Below are 23591 nucleotides of genomic sequence, written 5' to 3' on the forward strand. Positions count from 1 at the left end.
TCGTGTTTTCGAAGGCATTTTATTTAATATACTTTATTTGTATTATAAGTAGGCATATAATAAACAAAACAATTCACAATGAAATGCATATATATATAAACAAATATAAATTTATTATTATATACACTTAATACTATTTATATTTTTATTTACAAAATTAGCAGCAAATAATTAAAATATTTCCCTGAGTATTTTTTAATAGTTTATTAGTTCTTCTTTATGAATAAATCGAAGGGTATTGCGGCGAAAAATGAGTTCATAACTTTCAAAAACATTGGCTCCCAAGTGCTGCGCGTCTGTGGCAACATGATTTTATAGACTTGACGCCAATATTGATTAACAAAGTCTAAAATAACGGCGTCTGAAAGAAAAATGGTGGAAAATTAAATAAATAATATGTGTTTTTTAAAAAACTTTATAAGAAAAAAAAAATATATAAATATTTTTAAAAAAGAATTAAAAAAAATATATTTTTTTAAATATTATTTGAAAATATTTTTTATACAAGATATTCAATTTTTATTTATTTTACACTATTATATGTATACACTGAAGAGAGTGTATTAAATTTTCTACGAATTTTCTAACAGCCCTAAAAAATAAAAAATTATCAGGGTTACGAGCTGAGTTGTTTTAGCAATGCTCTCCTGTCTATCGGTCTGTAAAAACGCGGTTTAGTATCTCAGTTTTCGAAATATAAATCTGCAATTTTGCACAAGTCTTTTTCAACCCAAAAAGCGACTAATTTGTTGGAACCGCCGATATCGGATCATTTAGCTGCCAGACAAACTGGCCTATCAAAACCAGATCTTTGTATGGAAAACTTTTTTATTTAACAATATATCTTTAGAAAAGTTTGCACAGATTGTTGTCCAAGATAGCGTTACAATCTCCGAAAAAATGGTTTAGATCGGACCATTAAAGCATATAGCTGCCATACAACTGGTCGATCAAACTCAAGTCCTTGTATGGAAATGTTTTTCATTTGAAGAGATATCTTCACGAAATTTGGCACAGATTATTGCCCAAGGTAGCGTTACAATCTCCTAATAAATTGTTCGGATCGTACCATTATAGCATATAGCTGTGATACAAACTAACCGAACAAAAAGTTTTTTATTTTTGAAAATTATTAATGCCTCAAATTTCATATAATTTTTCTCCCTTAATATCATATATATATATATAAATCCTTTAATATATATACATATGTATATGTGTATGTACTCACTTAATGCCGGATCGGGCACCAGATTGCTCGCATAAATTTGCATATCACCGATTTCCGGTTCAAAGTTGAATTTCGTCAAACGCAAGTATGTGTGACCGTCGCGCTCATAAAGTTCACCCTCCGATTGCGAGCTCAAGACAAGATCGGCTAAAAACGAAAAAATTACCACACAATTAATTGTCAGCCATTTTTAATGCCTTCCGCAACTACACACTTCTCCCCTCACTCTCTCACTTACTCATCGTCACATTGAAGTAGCCCTTCGGTGTCATTTTCACCTCGTTTATCATCATGTCCGCCTTGTAGTTGCCTTCCAGGTAGAGACGCGGCACTTGTGTAACCAATCCCATGCTCACTTTATCGCCATCCATACGATGGTCTACCGACTGCACTACGCTATCGCTGATGCCGAATATACGTACGTTACGTACCTGCACGCGTCCTGTGGCGAAACCGCTGCGCACTTCAATGTTGTTGCGTTCAATAATGAACGGATCCATAGGTGGTATATTCAGCTCCTTGATGCCATCTTTAAGGCGTGGCGTGATCTTTTGGAAGGCGCGTTTGATGCACTCATTGATATTGATGTCACTCTGCTCGCATGTTGGTATATCAGCGGCTAGAAAGGTATAGAAGACGCATTAGCATAAGCGCATAGAATGGTGAATGAAATGTGCCACAAGGAATGAAAACTAAAGCACACATTTATAATTCTTATATATATATATTCAATAATAGCTTAGCGCCAACCAGCTGCTCCTCGCTCCACTAAACACTTAGCACTTGTTTCACAAAAGACTTAAGCGACGAACTTGTTTTGTAAATGGAAACTTTTTCACTATAAAATAATAGCTGTCGTTACTCAATTTTATTACATATTAATTTCATAAATTATAACAATAACAACAACTAACTGAACGACGATTTGAAACCTGGTCACTGCGGCTAGTGGCACTTGTCCTTGGCACACATGCGAGTTTAATAGTGGCAGTGAGGCCTTAGCGCCGCCACAGTATCTGTGTGTTTGTTGTTGTTATAGACACAGATGGCTCACTACAAGCAGCTGCGCAGCTAAGTACGCTTTGAAATGTGGCGTTAAGAATCTAATTGCTCAATGCATGGAATCATTAAAAATCTGAAATTCTAATTTAATTGTTCAAGTGACTTTTGTGTTTGCTTTTGTTGTAACGCAATTAATTTGTTTAATTGACAATACGCCATAAATTGTGTAAACTTATATCAATTAGTTGATTTATGCTACTTTGAGCTAGCTACTTTTTAGTATTTTCGAAATTTTGAAAAAAAATACTTTGTTTCATGCAATGTAAGGTCAAGCCAAACGCAAAACAAAAATGAATTATATTTTGGAAAAAAGTTTTCAAAATCCTGTATTCAGCATATAGTTCAAAATTTTTTTTCGAAAATATTTCAAAAAATTTTGAAATACATTTTTTTTTAACATTTAGAAATAAATAATTTTTTAAATCTTATAAAAATATATTTCAAAATAAATTTTTATTTTTTATCTTTTATTTTTAAAAACTTTTAAATATTTTAAAGTATTTTCGAAAAAATTTAAAAAAACAATTTTCAATAAATTTATTCATTAAAAAGTTTTCTAAACTTTTTTTAACTTTTAAATATTTTAAATAAAGTATATTTTAATAATTTCTTAAATATTTTCGGAAAAAGTTTTTAAATAAATTTATTTTTTAAAATTTTAAATATTTTTTTTTTTATTAAATTTTAAAGATAATCTCTTGAAATATTACTTTACATGCAAATATTATAAATTTTTGAACAAAACATATTTTTTATTATAAATATTCTTTAAACCTCATTAATTCATTCACTTATCGATAATATTAATTTGTGTCACACTACATTTTGCTCGCATGCGATATTTGCACGCTACCACTGAAACTATGCATTGACATCGCTCAACTGAAAAACTACACTCATATGTTCCAACTTATGTATAACATTGCTATAAGCAGTGTAACTGTGTAAAGATTCTTGCGGTTCATTAGCGTGCAAAAACCATAAAATTTTCATCGCTCAGATAAATACCGGAAACTATTTAATAGCTTCAATTTAGTTCTGAGATCCGTTTTTATAGTTTTTAGAGCCAATAATTAATTATGTTGCCTGTTAAAGTCCGCTGTGTATTTTTATAGCATTTTTAGTAGTTCATTTTTCTACGTTTTTTAAGCCAGTGCTAATTTTTGGAGCAACTTTTTTTCTGCTTTAAGTTACTTTGTAGTTTTTGAAGCAGAAGACTTTTTGTATCAACCTTTTACCTCCGAATATATATTTTTCGCTAATTTTATAGCAATTTTTTACTTGTGAAATGAAATCAGCTCTGAATTTGTTTTTTTAAGACAACATCTTGTTTTTATAGCAACTTTTTTCGAATTTAAGTTACTTTGTATTTTTTTATGGCATAAGGTTTTTTATATCAGCCTTTTTCTTCCGAATATATTTTTTTCGCTGTTTTTATAGCATGCGATTGTTTTTATAGCTATTTTTTGCTTATGAATTGAAATCAACTTTGAATTTTTATGACATCGTTTTTTTTTACAACAAGTGTTTATTTTTATAGTCAGTTTTAGATTTTGTTATAGAATTTTCCTAAAGAAACCGCTTTTGTTGCTGTGATTGTTTTTATAGCAGCTTTTTACGTATAATTTCAAATTTGTTTTAAACTTGTATAGCACTTTTCTTTAGATTTATCGGATTTTTTTAAGCCAGTAACTATTTATATAGCAAATTTGTGTGTATGAATTTAAAATTTCTCTAAATTTTTATAGCAATGCTTTACATATCTATTAGCTTACATAACAAGTATTTGTTTTATAGCAAGTTTTTCTTCGAATTTAGATTTATTCACTTTTTTTGGAGCCAGTGACTATTTTTATACCAACATTTTCTTATGAATAGCGTTTTTCACAATTAGCATGGCAAGCATTTATTTTATAGCAACTTTTTACTTATGAAATGAAATATGCTTAAAATTATCACAGCGGTGCTTTTTTTCTTAGATTTTGTAGCAAATTTTTCAACGGGCTTAAGATGTTTTATAGCTCTTGTAACGAAATTACTTTTTATAGCAACCTATACTTCCAAATATAGTTTTGTCGTTATTTTTATGGCATGCGCTTGTTTTATAGTCACTTTAAACTTATAACTTTCAAACCGTTTTATATTTTTATAGCAACGTTTTTTCTTAGTTTTTATAGCAAGTATAAATTTTTATTATTATTTTTTATAGTTTTTGTAGTATAACAACAAATTTTAAGAATATACTTTTTTTTGTTATTTTTATAGTGTATGACTGTTTTTATAGCAAATGCAAAATGCAGCAAATTTTTATAGCAACTTTTTCCTTTCCTCCCTTACATGCTTTTATAAATTTTGTAACTTAATGATTTTTTATAGCAACATTATTTTTAAATCGTACTATTGATTTATGTAATCTTGCTATTCATGATTTTATTACCTTTATGTTTTTAAAGCAACGTTTTTTAATTGTTCTACATTTTTCTTAGTTTTTATAGCAACCAAAATTTTTTAAATTATTTTTTATTACAGTTTTTATAGAAAGACTTTTTATAGCAACTTTTTTCAGAATATATAGTTGTTTTGTTATTTTTATAGCGTGTAGTTTTTTTTATAGTAAATATTTACCTATGATTTAAAATACGCTCTGTATTTGTATAGCAATTTTTAGTAACGGTTTATTTGTTTTTTAGTTTTTATAGCAGGTTCTTATTTTTATAGCAACTTTTTCTTTTATTCATTAAGTTCGTTCATAGTTTTTGTAACTAGAGACTTTTTATATCAAACCTTTGTTCCGAATACTATTTTGTCGTTGTTTTTATAGCATGGGATTGTTTTATAACAACTTTATAGTTATTACTTTCAATCGGCTCTGTATTTGTATAGCAATTTTTAGTACTAATTTATTTGTTTCTTGGATTTTATAGCAAGTGCTTATTTTTACAGCACATTTTTCCTCGATTTAAATTCTTGCACGATTATTTTTATACCAACTTGTTCCTCGTTGTTATTGTGTCTCCATTAACTATCTAACTCATCGATCTGATTTTTTGTATAACTATATTATATAGTTATTACAGTTAACTACAGTATAATTATTTTATAATTTATTTTAATACACTATCATTCTATATACTATTATTTTGAGCAGTTGCGTGTTTGGAAGAAATAATGTTAAAACTCAAACAATTCATAAATAATAGAATGTGTAATTTTTTTATAAGCTTTCTCTATTGCTTATATGAGAACTTTTTTTAACTTATAATAATTAATATAATATAGCGGTTTCATGGTAAAAACTTAATTTTTATTATATTGTAATTCACTAACCAATATCATAATGGCATATAATAATTTTCTATATTCCCTACAAACCCAACAAAGTCTAAGACATAAAATTTACAGCAATATTTTGGATAATATCACGTCTCTCAAAAACATAATCCGCTCCAGAAATTATTATTACCTCCATATCGATCCCATTTTTTTAGCTCCACCCATTTAGTTTTTACTCTTCTCTTTTATTTATTTTTTTATTTTATTCTAATTTTTTAAAACTTTGTGTATGAGACTTCGATTCAAGTAAAATATCCAACCACCCTACTTTGTATAATATGTTCAAAGTTACCTACACTACCATACTACCGCTAAATAGGTAGAGATGACCCGTCATAGTTGATTGCTCAGCGACAAGCACACCACATATAAAGGCAATTGCGTTCAGCAATTATATTGATTAACTCAGCTGATTTTCAACTCAACAACATTGCAAAATCAAATACTTACAGATAAGCCTTGCTTTTCACCGGCCTACCTTGTAGGATTCGAGCTTTTTTGCAACATTTTTCTTCTATTAGGTCGGGGTGCAAAATACAAGCTACATAGTCTGTGAGAATGTTCTAAGTATTGATATTTAGGCATGTGACTTAAGTTCTGATAAAAACTATTAAATAATAGATAATGGTGGACACCGTTGACAACTCACTGAATTTAAATACTTAACTCAATCTCAAAAAGTCTCAATCCCTTATACTAAAAATATATAGCAAAAAATAAGAGAAGATCATGGCAGTATTTACCAAGCAACTTGATTAAGCTAGATTAAAATCATTTCAGAATAATTAAGACTTTCTCAAACTGGATGAGAAGTTTCAAAACCACTTTCGATATAGCGATAATGAAAAGGGTCGCAGTTAATAAATTAATGATCAAGCCAGAATAGATGGTGAGGAAAATTTTGAGAGTGATGTCTTTGGTGAAATTGGCTTAGAACCATTTATTATAAGCAGCTGTCTAACGGCCAAATTTTTAATTCGAATGTATGTTGTCAACAATTGGACCGTCTGAAGGATGCAACCGCCCAGAAGCGGTCAGCTACGTAGGAGATCTCCCGAACTACTCGTTCCGCAATCATAGGAGTTCTTTCTGGACAATGTGCAATAACCATTCATGCTTTAAGGCGACTTTTAGCACCATTCGGACGCAAAATGTCAGAGTTGTATGGAAGAAGGTGAGGTAAACACATTCAAACACTTTCTCCTCCATTGTCCAGTTTTTGTAAGACTGAAGTCGGTACAAAATGGACATTAACCGCCTCACCAAGGGCTTTCTCGATTTATGACTTCGATTCATTTATGAGATACTTTATGATTAATCTTTATAAATAAAAATTGCCCGTCACATTGTTTGTCCGCGATGGACTCCTAAACTACTAAACTGATTTTTAGTAAAATTTGGCACACTGTGTTCAGTTCGACCCAACTTAGAAAATAGGATAACAAAAACAATCCATAAATAAGAAATACAGTGAAAACTCTATTAAATGGATGAGAATATCTCTATTAACGGGACAGAAAGGCTGGTCACCAGACATTAAGAAAGCAGCCTTAAATTTGTTATTTTTTCCAATGAAATTTATTTGTATGAACATATTCAAAATTAAACCTCAAGTAAAATTCCTTGGATTCTTATACCTACAAAAACGCCTTTATTCGTAAATAAAATTTTCACTGTATTGAATAGTTTGTTATGTGAATTATAGTAAAAATAATAATAGCAACGCGTGGCCGGATCCACCAGTTTTAAGTCATAAGTTCCAAGTACTAAGTATAAGAGACCTGCAATAAGTTCCATGTTCGGGTTGACCTTTTATCCTAACCTAGTCTAACAAAAAAACCTCAATTGAATACAAAAATAATAGATTTAATTTAACTAGACTTTAATAGTCCAATAAACAATTGACCATTCTAGTTAAATTATATTGATTATGTTACTTCATGACCAATTTATTAATAAGTTTCTAAAACTTCAACAACTCAATTGTCTTCATTTCTTCGTTTTACACATTTCAAAATCACTTTCACTCTTTTGCAATTCACTCAGCGTTAACAGGACACTCACGCAATTCAGTGACTGGCTTGAAGTCGGGCAGTTGTGGCAACTCAGCGCTCAGTTCAATTTGCGCCGCACACCAGCCATTCAGGCAAACCAATAAAATAAGCAACAGCGAAGCACGCAACATTTTCATAAAATCTGCTCAAAGTCACTTTCGAAACGAAATAAAATTCACTTTCTTTACGCAAAACGTCACGCCAAAGGATGCCCGTCAAGTGTCTACAACTATTTGCCTGCGAATCGCTACTTCGTGCTGCTTGACTGCCGCAAGTAATTTTTCGTTTGCGTGTTAAATTCTATGGGAATCCGCGATCACCTCGAGACACGCGCAACAACACTGTAAATCGCTTCGAAAGCATCTAAAATTCTAAACGGCAGGCACAGTGGTTTTTATTGCGAAAATAACGATACGCTATCTGCGCTACTATGTACTAAGCGCGCACACCCACTTCACCTCAGCGCCGGCTTGCCGCCGAACTCGTCGTAAATGAAGTAAAAATAAAATCGAAAAAATAAAAATGTTTAAATAAAAAATCAAATTGAAATGCTCGTACTCAGTTAGAATAATGAATAACTATATTAATATTGGCTGGTCAGAGCAATAATTGGGATTGTTGAATACATTTATCAAGCAAGTGAAATACATTTGTATAGGTATATGCATGTGCGTATGTGTGAAGCTCAGCTTTACCTACTGACTTTATTGATTTGATGTTTGACTGGTTTTTGCAAAAACAATACCTCAAATATATAGGTATTTATGAACATATGTATATAATATACTTATTTATTTATTTTTTGGCTCAGCTATCTTTGTAGCTCCTAAAACATTTGCCGGTTTGTTTGTTTATGCAAAATCCGTACGCAGTGAGAGTGATTTTTTGAATTTATCAAAAGTTTGGTTATATATAAATATACATATATTTAGATACGTACAGGTGATTTGGATAGTGACTAGTGCTGTAATAACCCCATAAACCTTGATATCTTTTGCCGTTTCTTCACTTTTTTTTTGAAAATAAAATTTTAGTTTTTAGGTTCATCCAAGTTGCGAACCCATAACTTTCGAACACGGCTTGGTACAATGATAATAATTAAAAATAAGCGGAAATAGATCTGCCTGCCAAGTCAACTGGTAAAAACAGTCTCTAGATTTTTTATAATCGAATTTTGGCTCTCAAACATCTTATAAAATTGACCTTGGAATCTTTTCACTTTTCTTCACGTTTCATGGAAAATTTTAGTTTTTAAGTTCACCCAAGTTGAGAAACCATAATTTCGAACAAATTAAAAGTGGGCAGAAATGAAGCTAGCTGCTAAATCAAATGGTAGAAGAGAAGATATCTCTTTCTTTATAATCGAATTCTGGCTCTGGAACATCTTGAAAAATAATTAAGAAGGATATTATATGGTGCCATAAAAAATATATTATTTTTTCATTAAAATTGGTTTGATCGAATGTAGTTAAAATTATTGGTTGCCATTTTGGATTTAACACCACTCTCATAAAAAACCTGTTTTTGATGTTGTTGTAGCGGCAATATTTTGCCCAATTGAAAGTTTTTACCAAGTAAGGAATCTGGGATAGTACTGGTTAGAGAACCGGTTACCCGACTGTCGTGGGACGGACGGGAGCTCATAGAAACCTTCTTGCTGGCAAAAAACTGGTACAATCGATATTCACAAGCATCTTTGATGAATAAATTTTCACCAAAATTATTTTACATAGACATTAACGGATGGTAATCACTTTTTTCGAGGTCCCGACTATAAGGTGGATACATAAGAGCCTACTAACCAAACTTACAATGATTCTGATGAGCCACCAAGAAATAAATGCAATGATTTTTTTCTTTGCTGTCAGAATAAATTGTCAAAGTTATGGCTTTTTAGGCAACTGTACTGGCCTAATCCCTTAAGCAAGTCAAATTAAGATAGGAAAGTTTGGCTGTAGACTTCGTAGGACTAAGGAAAACTCAAGTAGATCCATCCATCTGACATTTCAAGCTACTTATAATATTTATTCAAGAATATTAGATTCAATTAGTAAGACAAGCAATTCCATATCTTATCCCTGCTTCTCATTAATATGAGTAATATGATTAGATTTTCACTTAAATCCTTATATATTCCCACTAGGCTTCAAATTTTGAAGACTCTGGAATTCTGGACAGACCATTCTATATTTGATCCCAGCTCCTCGTTAATACGGGCAATTTAACTAGATTATCACTTAAATCAGTGTACATTCTTATAAGGCTTCAAATTCTGAAGACTCTTTCTTTCATTATAACTCTCATTGCACTTTTCTACTTCATATGCTTATGGGGTTATACCGGCAAATTTTATTTTAACATAAAGCACGCATAACTGACGGAAGTTCCACACTTACATACACACACACTTTTAAGTACATGCAAACATTTAGTCGCAACTTTTATTTGCATATATGACCATAGATCTACATGTAGCCTGTAGGAAAATAGGCAAATCTAGAACTGTTTTAGTTTTAGAATATTTTTTATAATTTTAAAATTTTTGAAATACTTTTAGAATTTTTTTTTTGTAATTTTTGAAATATTTTCAGAATATGTTTTATAACTTTTAAACTAATTTTAGAATACTTTTTACAATTTTTAAAATATTCTTAGAATATTTTTTTATAATTTTTAGAATAGTTTTTTAATTTTTTTTATAATGTTTTTTATATTTTTTGAAATATTTTTGGAATATTTTTTTGTAATGTTTAAAATATTTTTAGAATATTTTTTTCTAATTTTTAGAATAGTTTTTTTAATTTTTTTTAGAATGTTTTTTATAATTTTTGAAATATTTTTATACAGTTTTTGAAATATTTTTAGAATATTTATTGATAAATTTGAAAGTATTTTTAAAATATCTTTTTTTTTATAAATTTTAAATATTATACGAATATTTTCTTAAATTTTCGAAGTATTTTTATAATAATTTGTATAGTTTTTGAAATATTTTTAGAATATTAGTTTATAACTTTTGAAATATTATATATTTCTAATTTTTGAAATATTTTTATAATTTTTGAAATATTTTTTTTTACAATTTTTTTAACATTTTTATAAAATATTTTTTTATGCTCAACTTTGGTTGGTACGAATTGTAATAATCAATTTTGCCAGTACCGTATTCACATCTTTATAAAACCACTTCACGTTTTCGTACTGGGTAGCTATACCCACAAACTGCTTATATAAATTTATGTTTGTATTTGCATGCTTACAACGTTCTTCCATTTGTATTGTTTGTGCTTCTCAGTTGACTTACGTTAAACAATGGTTACTAATAAATTAATTAGATAGTTTCATTATGTTGTATTGCTTTTGTTTTTGCCTTTGCATCGGACAATCGATTTAGCAATAGTTTTGTTTTTGCTTTTGTGTCTTTTGTTTCTGTCATTTCGTCACAGTTTGGCGTTCACTGACTAATTTAATTGCAGGCTAATTATGATTGCTGCATTCATTCAATTGACATGATTTATTCTTTATAAAACCATTTTTTCTTAATTTGCGCAATAGTTCTAATGATAGTCATTGTGTCAAGTATTTTTGGTAAGCTACTAATTGGCTTATTACATAATGGCGGTTTCGCAAATTTCCGTAATTTTTTGATTATATTGTTGTTGGAGATCTTAGAGGAAGTGCTAAAGTATACACGAATATATATATAATATATATAAGGTTCTATTTTAGAAGTATAGAGTTTTCTGGTGGGTTAGCTGTCAAATAAGCTCTCAATATGGGTTTGACACCACTCAAGAAATCTGAAGGAAAAATATGGAACTGATGTACCAAGAGATCTTCGAATTTAAGTTCAAAAATTTTCAGGCACATACAGCAATTTTAGTCATTTTAGTAAATGATGATGTTTTGACCACTACACCCCTTGCCTACAACACAACAATCCTACAACCCAAAATTAGCAAAAAACAGTCTCTAATATCATATGCCGCTTTATTGGTTTCCTTATAAAAAATATTTCGTTACAAATGCAGTTGAAATAAAATTCAAAATCAAGATTAAAATATTAAATATATATCGTTTGACCACTTGCCTACAACACAACAATCCTACAACCCAAAATTAGCAAAAAACAGTCTCTAATATCACAGTCGCAAAATGACTATAAACAAGTCCAATCATCATATGCCGCTTTATTGGTTTCCTTATAAAAAATATTTCGTTACAAATGCAGTTGAAATAAAATTCAAAATTAAGATTAAAATGTTAACCAAACGCATGCGTGAATCCCCACATTATATTGTAATTTATGCAAAAAATGCAGCTACCGCAGATTCACTAACAAGCCATAAAAGTCAATTAACATCTAAGAGCTTCAAATACTTACAGTCTTAAATCAGAAGTTTGAATGCAATTACTTACATTAGCGATAGCATCGAAAGTCGAAAGTACAGTGGACAATTAAAGAATATTATATTTATACAAAAATACCCAGTGCTTCTTAGCAAATAGCACGAGTGGCTGCGAACATGATGAAAAAACAAAACAAATGCTTACAGCGGCGAGTGATGCAAGCGCTTGAGCAAACGATTACATTGGAAAGATAATCATACAAATTATTAAGGAAAACCGGTAAATGTTATAAGGGATGCTATAAATCAGTGTAAATATGCCTAAGTTAATATTCATAAATCTATTATACTCTAATATTATATATATACATATATAGTATATGAACTCGTTTAAGCACAAGTCAAAGTCAATGGAAAAATGTTAGGCTTAAACGCTAACTCATAGCTTGTCATATAATATCATTTAATTGTATGTATTAGAACATTGTTATATTATAATATTGTTAAGTAGACGAGATATTTATCGAAATTGTAGTACAAAGTTCTAGTGCTTACGCATGCCTCCCAATATGTCCTTGACCTGTAACATTAGTATGTGTTGAACTAAAACATTTTCGAATTTTTATAGATAATTTTTAGAATGAAGTGATATATGATAGTATTGCAACCTAGAAAGCAGGTCTTATAAATTCCTGCCTAATAGAGCAAAAATGCAGAAACTCGAAAAGTCTGCTGTCAGGCATTCATGGTTATAAAATGGTTATATATTGGTTATCAAGCACTCATAATGAAACAAAATTTGAGTTTGGTTATATATTGGTTATCATACAGGTACTCTCATATTGAAACAAAATTTGAGTTTTGGTTATAAAATAGTTATAAATTGGTTATCATACAGGTATACACATATTGAAACAAAATTCAAGTTTTTATTATAAAATGGTTATAAATTGGTAATCTCATAATGAAACAAAATTTGAGTTTTGGTTATAAAATGGTTATATATTGGTTATCATACAGGTACTCTCATATTGAAACAAAATTTGAGTTTTGGTTATAAATGGTTATATATTGGTTATCATACAGGTACTCTCATATTGAACCTAAATTTGACTTTTGGTTATAAATGGTTATATATTGGTTATCATACACTTACATTGAAACAAAATTCGAGTTTTGGTTGTAAATTGGTTATCATACAGGTATACACATATTGAAACAAAATTCAAGTTTTTATTATAAAATGGTTATAAATTGGTAATCTCATAATGAAACAAAATTTGAGTTTTGGTTATAAAATGGTTCTACATATATTGGTTACTCATATTGAACATAAATTTGAGTTTTGGTTATAAATTGGTTATCATACAGGTACTCTCATATTGAAACAAAATTTGAGTTTTGAGTATAAAATGGTTATATATTGGTTATCATACACTCATAATGAAACAAAATTTGAGTTTGGTTATAAATTGGTTATTAATTGGTTATCATACAGGTACACACATATTGAAACAAAATTCGAGTTTTGGTTGTAAATTGGTTATCATACAGGTACTCTCATAATGAAACAAAATTCGAGTTTTGGTTATAAAATGGTTATATATCGGTTATTATAACTGACAGCGATTTCCGTTTTTTTTTTTTTATGAATCATTTTATTTCATTTTAGGTGACGAAATGTATCACTTCTACAGAAAAGTGCCTTATTACATCAAAATATCACTATATACTCCAACAGTGATATTTTTTGAGATTTTTGTGTAAAATTAAGCAAAAACATGTAGTAAATTTGTCAATAAGTCAAATTTTAATGACTTTTAATTATATATCAAAGGTCTGACATATTGTATAAAAAATAAAAGTTCTATAGTACGTTTTCTTAAAAACTAGTTTTTGTAACCTGCTGACTATTTCAAGTTCTACCGTTGTTAATTATTTTAGCTAATGATTTTGTTTTCAAACAGGTTTCCTTGCTTACGTTTTCATGGAGCTGTTGAAATCTAATTTTTCCACACATCGCAATTGACAGCCTACAATTATGACTCAGCACGTTTACTTTGATAATATTTGTTATTTTCACTTGGCAAACATTAATGAAATAATATTTACAATAATTGCAATGTGAGTGCAACTGTTAAATAAACAGAGTGTATCGGGAAAAACCATTGAAATGAATATTACATGTGTTTATTTTTAAACTAATAAAACGATATATTATATTATATAGGGACGAGCTTTCAATTACTTACATATGCTGACAGTGCTTTTATAGTGATCATATGCAGATGTAATAACTCATTGCCTCTGATGTAAATATATGTACATGATTATCCTCGAGCACTATTGTAGTAAAAATGATAAAATTCGACGCCGGAAGATTTTATAAATTGCAGGAAATCCTCAACAAAATAATAAATACTTGTCATGAAAATTCTTTGGATATGTGACTATCCACTTGTGGAGCACTTAATTTCTAAGACAAGCTGCAGTTCCAAACATCAAAAAACTCTTGAAGAGTAGTTCCCCTAAAAAGTATTATTAATTATTAAAAAATATTAAAGGTTCACTACTATGCATACGCATATAATTGTATGTATGCGGCTGCAAAAACTTCATTTTCTACCATTTTACCATTTTTCAAGGTGAAACGTGACTCGCATATTGAAAGTATAGATTGCAAAGTTTAAGAAAAAGTCACGCGAATATTGGCAGAAGTGCATGACCGTAAAATTCACGAATGGCTGCATATGAACACAGTGTATATACACCTATGTACCACACATATACTATAAAATTATGTATATAATCACAGAGGAAATATTATACTATTAAATTGTGGTTACGGCTAGTCCAAAGAATAATTTTTATTTTATTCGATTTCCTTAAAATTAATATACAAATATTGTAATTACGGCGAATTTTCAGATTATCTTTAAATTATTATCTTTAAACAATTTGTGCACAATCTAATTTTAATGTCCATACACAAAAAATAAAAAACACAAAAATCGTTATCTGCCCTCATAAAAAGCTAGTAAAATGTATAAATGAAAGTTTACAAGCAAAAAGTGAGGCAATATGTATACAGAATACGTAAATGATTTTGCATGCTTGATTGCTAATTAAATTTGAAGTAATTTCCGAAGCAATCAACGTACACATACGCGGACATTAAGTGCGCCCAGACAATTGTAATTGACAGCTGTCTAAGAACACTTGTAGTTACAAATGAATAAATAAGTGTATATTATAAGTAAATTTATATATATGAAATTGTTTGGATAGGAAAGCGTGAACCGAAGCTATACTACCCTTCACAGGTGCATTTCTTACAGCATGAAAAGGTATAAAACGATTTTTTCTTGATTTTGAGGGTTAAATTTGTATGGCAGCTATATGCTATAGTAGTCCGATCTGCACAATTTCTTCGGATCTTGTAGCGGTACCTTGGTTAATAATTTATGCGAAATTTCGTGAGAATATATTGTCAAATAAAAAAGTTTTTCATACAAGTACGCGATTTTGGTCAGTCGGTTCGTATGGCAGCTATAAGCTATAGTCGGACGATCTGAGCAATTTCTTCAGCAATTATAGCACTACTTTTAGTAAAACTTTATGCAAAATTTCGTTTCAATAACTAGTCAAATAAAAGAGTTTTCTATACAAGAACTTAAACTTGTTCGGTCAGTTTGCATGGCACCCATATGCTATAGTGGTACGATCTGAACAGTTTTTTCGGAAATTATGGAATTACTTTTAGTAATACTTTTTGTAAAATTTCGTGATAATATTTTGTCAAATAAAAAAGTTTTTCATACAAGTACTTGATTTTGGTCAGTCGGTTTGCTTGGCAGCTATAAGCTATAGTTGGACGATCTAAACAATTTCTTCAGCAATTGTAGCATTGCCTTTAATAAAACCTTATGCAAAATTTCGTTACAATAGCTAGTCAAATAAAAGAGTTTTCTGTACAAGAAATTAAACTTTATCGGTCAGTTTATATGGCACCCATATGCTATAGTAGTACGATCTGAACAGTTTTTTTGATAATTGTAGAATTACCTTTAGTAATACTTTTTGTAAAATTTCGTGATAATATCTTGTCAAATAAAAAAGTTTTTCCTACACGTACTTGATTTTGGTCAGTCGGTTTGTATGGCAGCTATAAGCTATAGTTGACCGATCTGAACAATTTCTTCGGAAATTATAGCGGTGCATTGAATAATACTTTCTGCAAAATATTGTGGAAATTCCTAGTCACTTAGAAGAGTTTTCCATACAAGAACCGGATTTGGATCGGTCAGCTTGTATCGCAGGTATAAGCTATAGTAGTTCGATCTGTACAATTTATGTTCGAAATTATAGTGTTGCTTTTAGTAATACTTTATGCAAAATTTCATGACAATGTCTAGTCAAATGAAAGAATTTCCCATACAAAAACCGGTTTTGTATCGATCAGTTTGTATGACAGCTATATCCTATATCCATGGTTCTTGCAAATAAACAGCTTCTTGGGCAGAAAATGATGTGTGCCAAATTTTAGGTCAATATCTCACAAATTGACGCTCTAATTCACGTACATACAGAATAACAACGGGCTAATTCGAATCGGCTCATATGCTTTACACATATATATTATATATACATACATACATATTTTTAATCATATTATCTACTCCTAAGCATGCATTTTGAATGAGTAGAAGTTTGTAATACCCCCTCGTGACAATGTTTCGTGTTTGTACACACGTGACTTCGATGATTTTTCCAATCTCAACAAAAACGCTTATCGTTTGAATTTCTTTTTTATAAAAAATTAAAAAAGTGCTATTTCATTACAATATCAAAGTCATTAAATTTACAATCATTTCATACTCCTCATATTTTATTCATATTGCACACATACTCAACCAAACACGGCTACCAGTGGAAATATTAACAAAAGACTTAAGCGCCAAACTTGCTCTGTTTCTTCGTAATTTACACAGCAACCGCAAAATAGAACTCAAAAATTGCCGTCTTAGTAAAAATATTAATCAACAACAAAAACATCGTATGGCACAACAGACATAACTTCATTGAGCTGTTGCAGCAGCAATGGTCCCCAGTATTGGCGTGTTTCGGGCAAGAAAACTTGAAAGATTTGACGCCAATATTGATTCACAATATTTACAGCGAGCTCATCTGCAAAAAAAAAGATTATATTTAACGTCACATTCCTAATTTAATAAATAATTTCACTCACTTAATGTTGGATCGGGAAACACACCAGTAGCCGACAGCTTAAAGTCGCCAACTTTCGGTTCAGCGTCGAATCTGCGCATGCGCACAAAACGATGACCATCCGCCTCGTAGAAAGTACCCTCATGTGTTTGGTCAATATTCACATCCACTACAAATAACAACAACAAAAAATTATTGCATTAAATTCGCATTCCTCAAATATATGCAACTCACCCAGCGACACATTGAAGACACCCTTGGGCCGCAATTGTATATTGTTAAGTATTAATTCTGCCTTGTAATTGCCCACGATGTTTATCACTGGGACATATGAGAGCGATTTCATTGTGACTTTATCGCCATTTATTTTCAAGTCGAGCGATTTGATTTCCGTTTTCGAGAACCCATATGTGAGTCCATCACGCATAATTATGCGTCCGCGTATGGTGCCACTGGTATACTGAAATGTCGTGCGATTTAGCTTGTACGGATCGATTATCGGTATATTCAAATCGCGATCGCCGTTTTTAAGACGTTGCAATGACTTTTGTACGAGATTTTTCACGCAGTCGTTGAATTCAGGGCTGCTTTGCTTGCAAACGGGTAGATCGCCAACTGGAAAATAAATAAAAGGGGAGAGTAATTATTAAAGTTTATAAAAATCAAATTTTAAGTTCCTTGATGAATTCAGCGTTATGCACCTATTTCTTTTTGTAATCATTTTAAGGTTTTGATCTGCAAATGAAGAGAACACGAAATATCTTCAGTCGTCAAACATACAGTCGTCACACTCGCGACTTTTCTCCTTGACAGTCATAACTTTGTTGTCGTAGATAAATTCGCTTCTCTTGGAACCCACATAAACACCAACAGCAATATCAGCCTTAGAAGCCAACACAGAATTACTCTTGATAACAGCTGCTACTTCGACCTGAGGAGGCAATTGAAAAGTAAAGTCTCCCACGACGAGCGGTACTATCTGAGGAATATTTTTTTAGATTATATTAAACCTTGACTTTTAGAGAGCCGCCTGGCTTCCAGAGCACCGTGTGGTCGCCTCAAGACTTTTAATTCACATCACATCTAGGCTCGAAAGCCACCTAAGCCCTGACCAGTCAAGGTGCTGCTTTAGTTAAAATTATATAGAGCTAATGTTTCATAAAATATTAATTTTAAAGGATAATAATCAGTGATAAGCAAACGTAGACGAGTTAAAATTATAAAAAAATAAAAAAAAATATGAAAATGCAAGAACCTCATGATATAGAAAAACGGTAACTAAAAAATGCATTTTTATTGTAAGGAAATGGTTACAAAGGAATTATTCGAAGTATTTCCCATCGCTAGTCACAACTTTTTTCCAATTTCTTGGCAAAGCTCGAATAACATGACAGTGAAACTATCCATCTTGTGAAGCTATCCAACAATGAAGCCATTTTCAATGTTATTTTATAAGTGGAACTGCTTTTGAGGCAGAGCATGTGCCATCGAACAGAACAAATAATAATCGGACAGTGTAATATCTGGGGAATACAGCAGATGGGGTAGAGGACTTCCCATTTAAATGTTTTTAGTTAATTTTTAACAGGTTTGACCACGTGCGGGCTAGTGTCGCCGTGTAGCAGGATCACTTTTTTGTGCTTCTGCTTGTAGTGATGTCAAAGGAAGTACCCAAAATTCCTATTGGCACTCCATAGAACACGGCCGCAAGATGAGGCTGACAAAGTGATAAGATCAAGGAAACAGTGAATCATATGTTGTGCACTTGTCCCGCAATGGCAAGACTACACTCTAAGAATGTGGGGTCCCCACGTTATGATACCCTGGAGGAGAAATCGAAAGTGAAGCCGCAGAGTCTGTTGAAATTGCCGTCAAGCGCAGGCATCCTAAACGAATCTAACCTAATCTAACCTTGCACCTACCAGATTAACCTAACCTAACCTAACACAAAAATGCTTAGTACGAAAAATACCTTATCTTCACAGAAAACATTTCGAGCTTATTCACTTTCATTATTTCACATTTTATCTAACAACTGCAATATAATACAATGTATATGAGTCATAAATTTTGTCTAAACTTATCAGTGCTACTTAGGTAAATATACATACTTGTATATGTATATGAAAGCTCCAACAATGTTAAGCGCATTATTTCAGCGCAAATTTAGCACAATAATATACAAGCATAAAGAAACAAATATATATATATATATATTGTAATTGCAACAATGAACTAGTATTCGCATTATTAACTTGCGCAGAACGAAAAGGCCTACACAATTTGCTCTGCGTCAATATCATAAATTAATCTGTGTACGAAGTGATCTTAGAATGGATAATTGTAAATTAGTAAGCACGTAATCAGCGCATATCAAAGGTCACACAATTGTGCGCTTGAAATGCTGCCTTCGAAGCGGCTGACCTTCATTTAAATGGCTGCTGCGATTATGACGCGCTACAATTGTTAGTGCTGTTGTTGTTTTCGCGCGGCTTAGTGTGTACACAAGTAAATAAGTAACCAGCAATAGACACACGCAGTTGGCTGAGTAGAAATAAGTGGTGGTAAATGTTACAGCTGAGCATATATGTAATAAATATATACATACACATACATACTTGCACAGAGAACACTACAACGCGCATGAAATTAAGAACTTTTGCGTTAAAAGCTGAAATCAATTATCGCATTTGATTTTGAATTGTGTGGAGGTCGAATTATTGTTTCGCAATATGTAAATAAATTGAATCTGATTGTTTTTTTTATTAACAAAGCCGTCAATATTTTTTTAATATTTTTTTTTTTAATATTTTTCTTTTCAATATTTTTTTCTAATATTTTTTAAATATTTTTTGTAATATTTTTTTTTGTATTTTTTTTATTACAGTCTTGCTTTAGCCAAAATAATTTCAATATTTCATGCTCTGCAATAATCAAAGTCAGTAAACATAGCATTAAGCATCTGTTGTATTGAAGCAGGCCATGTAAAGTTAGCAGCAAGGAAGGTTACTTATACGACACGGTGTGCGGCGAATTACTAATTAGATAATTTAGTGCTTGTAACTAGTTTATAAGTAATTTTGTTAAGCATATATGGTCGAATCTAGTCTAAGCCCGTCTTGCTATATTATAAGTGATGATAGTGGTTATTTGTAGGGTTATACATATATACTTATATGGCAATCGCACTGTTTGTCTATTAAACCGTGGATTTGAATTTAGAAAAGTCTACTAAATTGCAGATTTGAATTAAAAAGGAAATTAAAAACGTCAACTTCGGCTTCACCAATTCTATAATACCCTACACAGGTGCATTTATTATAGACTAAAACAAAAGATCTTTCTTTCGATTTTGGTCGGTCAATGTGTATGACAGGTATATGCTATAGTAGTCCGATCCTAACAATACTTTCAGATTTTATAGCCTTACTTTGAACAATAATCTATGTCAAATTTAGTTAACATATCTTATCAAATAAAAAAGTTTTCCATACAAAGTCTTGATTTTAATTGGTCAGTTTCTATGACAGCTATTTGCTACATTATGCCAATCAGATCAATATATTCAGAGATTATAGCTGTGATTTGGACAATAATCTATGTAAAATTTTGTGAAGATATTTTATCAAATAAACAACTTTTCTATACAAGAGCCTGATTTTGATCGGTCAGTTTGTATGGGAGCTATATGCTATAGTGCACCGATCTGAACGAATTGTTCAGAAATTATAGCATTGCTTTAAACAGTAATGTATGCTAAATTTCGTCAATATATCTTGTCAAACAAAGAAGTGTTCCATACAAGTAGTTGATTTTTATCGGTCAGTTTATATGACAGCTATATGCTATAGTGATCACATATCGGTGACTCCGACAAAAAAGTAGCTTCTTAGGGAGAGAAGCAAGTATGCAAAATTTTGTATTGATATCTTGAAAACTGAAGGACTAGATCACATTTATACAGGCAGGCACATTAACAGGCGGTCTCCGACGTTTCCTTCCAGGTGTTACACACTTCGCGCCAAACTATTAAGTTTATTGTTTACGATACATTGTTTAGGGTATAAAAAACAATTTTTAATTCAAAGTGTAGTAAATTTTTAATATTGAGGATTAGGTTAGGTTAATCTGGTAGACCATCAAGCCACGCATAGACCAATTTGGTTCTTTGTGAGACCAGATGGAGTACACTTGGTAAGTCCAAAAGGAGTAGTCAGCGTTTACGATGCCTGCACTTGACGCGAATTTCAACAGACTAAGTTTGAGAATTAACTATCACCCTTTTTTATGAATATATTATTTTTGATGCCGCCTATTTGAAATGCGTTTAGTCATTTTAAATTTATTATTTTCTGCTAGACAATATACTTTTCAAACTTTTTCTCCAATTTCATAAAATAATTTTAATCCCTTTATATGCTAATAATAATCAACGTTTTTTTTTTTCTTACCTGTGAAATATTTCTTCGGCTCCGAAGTGCTCGCTGCTGCATTAGCACTCGTAGCACTGTCGACTGCTTTACTCTCATCACTCGTTTTAACAGAAATTGTTGTTGGAGGGGTGTTTATAGGCACAGAGCTGGCGGTGCTTGATATTTCAGCAGTGCTAGCGCCCTCTAATGTTGTGCTTGTTGTTGCTGGTGATGTTTCCAACGCAACAGTTGTGGTTTTTGCCGCTGTTGCTGCAGATGATGTCATATCTTGTGCGCATACGGCCCAGCAGAAGAACACGAAGACACACGCGTGACACAAAACTTGTCTCAAATGCATTTTTGTACTTTTTTTAACACTAAATTTCTGTTCTTTGATTATTTATTATTTGGATTATTTATTCTTTTTCCCACGATTTATTGGCGCGCATGCGCTGTGCGAATCTTAACTGCAGTTCAAACTCTTTAGTATGCTTTTAACGCTTAAGAAATGCACCACAAAACACTTGGTGGACGCGTCCACAACTGACCGGCTTCTGAATGCCAGTGCATTGCTGCAGCTGGTTTTATGGCACCTTCCAATAAAAATAAAATTGATTTGATTATAATGTCTTGCGATTTTACTTGCAAACATACAAAACTAACCGGCTGACTATTAGATCTTTGTATATACTCATATAAATCGGTATACATATCATATTTAGTATGTGGTAAGGTTGTGTGTGCATAAATATGTCATAGCGCAATCTAAAATATCTGCATTTATAAGCACGATCCGATGCTCAATTATTAGCCATGTGTCCAGCTTGCAGCTTTTGTGCGTGTATGTGAGTTACATAATTGTGGAACCAATTTATATATTATTTAATACACGGCACTTACGCTCACTTACACAAATGCATTTGTTTTAAGATAAAAAGTGGTTTATTTGGAATAATTAAATAAGGTAACAATGAAATACTTCTATTATTTTAAATTGTTTGTTTCTCTATAAAATATTTAATAGTTAATAATAATGGGGCTTTTAAGTCCCCAATTAATGGAAAACAAGTAGGCATAGTGTGATAAGTAAAAAGTGTTTTTAAATCTATATAAGTTAGGTTGGGTTAGTATGGTAGACAAATGAGCCACGCATGGACCAGTTTGGTCCTTTATGACACCAGTTGGAGTACAGTTACTAGATCCATGAGGAGTAGTCATCCTTTATGATCACTGTAAATTTTAACATACTCTTTGGCCTCGCTATCTATACCTCCTCTAGTGTATTATTCTGTGAAGACCCCAGATGCTTACAGCGTAGTCTTGCCAATGCGGGATAAGTGCACAAGACTTGCTCCATTGTTTCCCTGGTGCTGTGCTCTAGACATTTCCCGGAGTCTTCTCGATCTGTCAGCCCCATAGTGCAATACGGTAGGATTAAATATCAATCCGTCAAAAAAAATGGTCAACCCTTTTTCAAAGCAAAGATCTCTTCCCTAAAACTTGGTGCCAAGATGTTGAAGATGTCTAAAGAGGTCAAATACCTATGCCTTACATTAGACTCAACTTTAGGGTAAAAGGCGAAATGAGTTAACACAGTTCAGAACCGCCAAGACACTCACGATACACAAACGCCTAGCCACAGATCCCGGGGCTGCAATCCAGGTATCATCAGGTGGCTGTATACCATAATCGTAAGGATTATTGTCACTTATGGAGCGGTTACTTGGAGATCGAAGGCACGCATTCTTCAGTAGGTCTTCAACTATCAAAGCTGCAAAGACACGCCTGCGTCTGCGCTTCAGGGGTAATGTGCTTTTTCTTAACCGCAGCACTGGAAGTCATGCTGGAGCTCACACTGCTGTATCAAAGAAGTCATTCACGCCAAGTGAAGATTATACAGCGGATAACTTATCAAATCAATATA

General features: G+C 31.5%; 2 protein-coding genes across 2 annotated transcripts; both read right to left on the bottom strand.

Annotated features, from left to right (window-relative positions):
- Positions 1–8054, bottom strand: LOC105232427 (uncharacterized). The gene is made up of 4 exons (XM_011214101.3): positions 7691–8054; positions 1470–1850; positions 1232–1378; positions 1–361 (listed from the first exon to the last, which is right to left on the bottom strand). Exons 1-4 carry the CDS (start codon positions 7815–7817, stop codon positions 207–209), a joined length of 810 nt encoding a protein of 269 aa, XP_011212403.2. The 5' UTR covers positions 7818–8054; the 3' UTR covers positions 1–206.
- Positions 8055–16889: 8835 nt separating this feature from the next.
- On the bottom strand, positions 16890–22241 carry LOC105232428 (uncharacterized). The gene is made up of 4 exons (XM_049459031.1): positions 21707–22241; positions 17490–17870; positions 17278–17424; positions 16890–17216 (listed from the first exon to the last, which is right to left on the bottom strand). The coding sequence occupies exons 1-4, from the start codon at positions 22023–22025 to the stop codon at positions 17065–17067; spliced, it is 999 nt and encodes a 332-aa protein (XP_049314988.1). The 5' UTR covers positions 22026–22241; the 3' UTR covers positions 16890–17064.
- Between the last annotated feature and the right edge of the window lie 1350 nt (positions 22242–23591).

Source organism: Bactrocera dorsalis, chromosome 1 (genome assembly GCF_023373825.1).
Source record: "Bactrocera dorsalis isolate Fly_Bdor chromosome 1, ASM2337382v1, whole genome shotgun sequence".
NCBI classification, from domain to species: Eukaryota; Metazoa; Arthropoda; class Insecta; order Diptera; family Tephritidae; genus Bactrocera; species Bactrocera dorsalis.

Coding starts and splice junctions, on each gene's coding strand:
- LOC105232427 (XM_011214101.3), bottom strand. CDS start 7,817: ATGAAAATGTTGCGTGCTTCGCTGTTGCTTATTTTATTGGTTTGCCTG. Junction 1,851..7,690: donor CAAGCCAGTCACTGAATTGC/GTGAGTGTCCTG, acceptor ATACCTTTCTAG/CCGCTGATATACCAACATGC. Junction 1,379..1,469: donor CTACTTCAATGTGACGATGA/GTAAGTGAGAGA, acceptor TTTCGTTTTTAG/CCGATCTTGTCTTGAGCTCG.
- LOC105232428 (XM_049459031.1), bottom strand. CDS start 22,025: ATGCATTTGAGACAAGTTTTGTGTCACGCGTGTGTCTTCGTGTTCTTC. Junction 17,425..17,489: donor TGTCTTCAATGTGTCGCTGG/GTGAGTTGCATA, acceptor TGTTATTTGTAG/TGGATGTGAATATTGACCAA. Junction 17,217..17,277: donor GTTTCCCGATCCAACATTAA/GTGAGTGAAATT, acceptor TTTTTTTTGCAG/ATGAGCTCGCTGTAAATATT.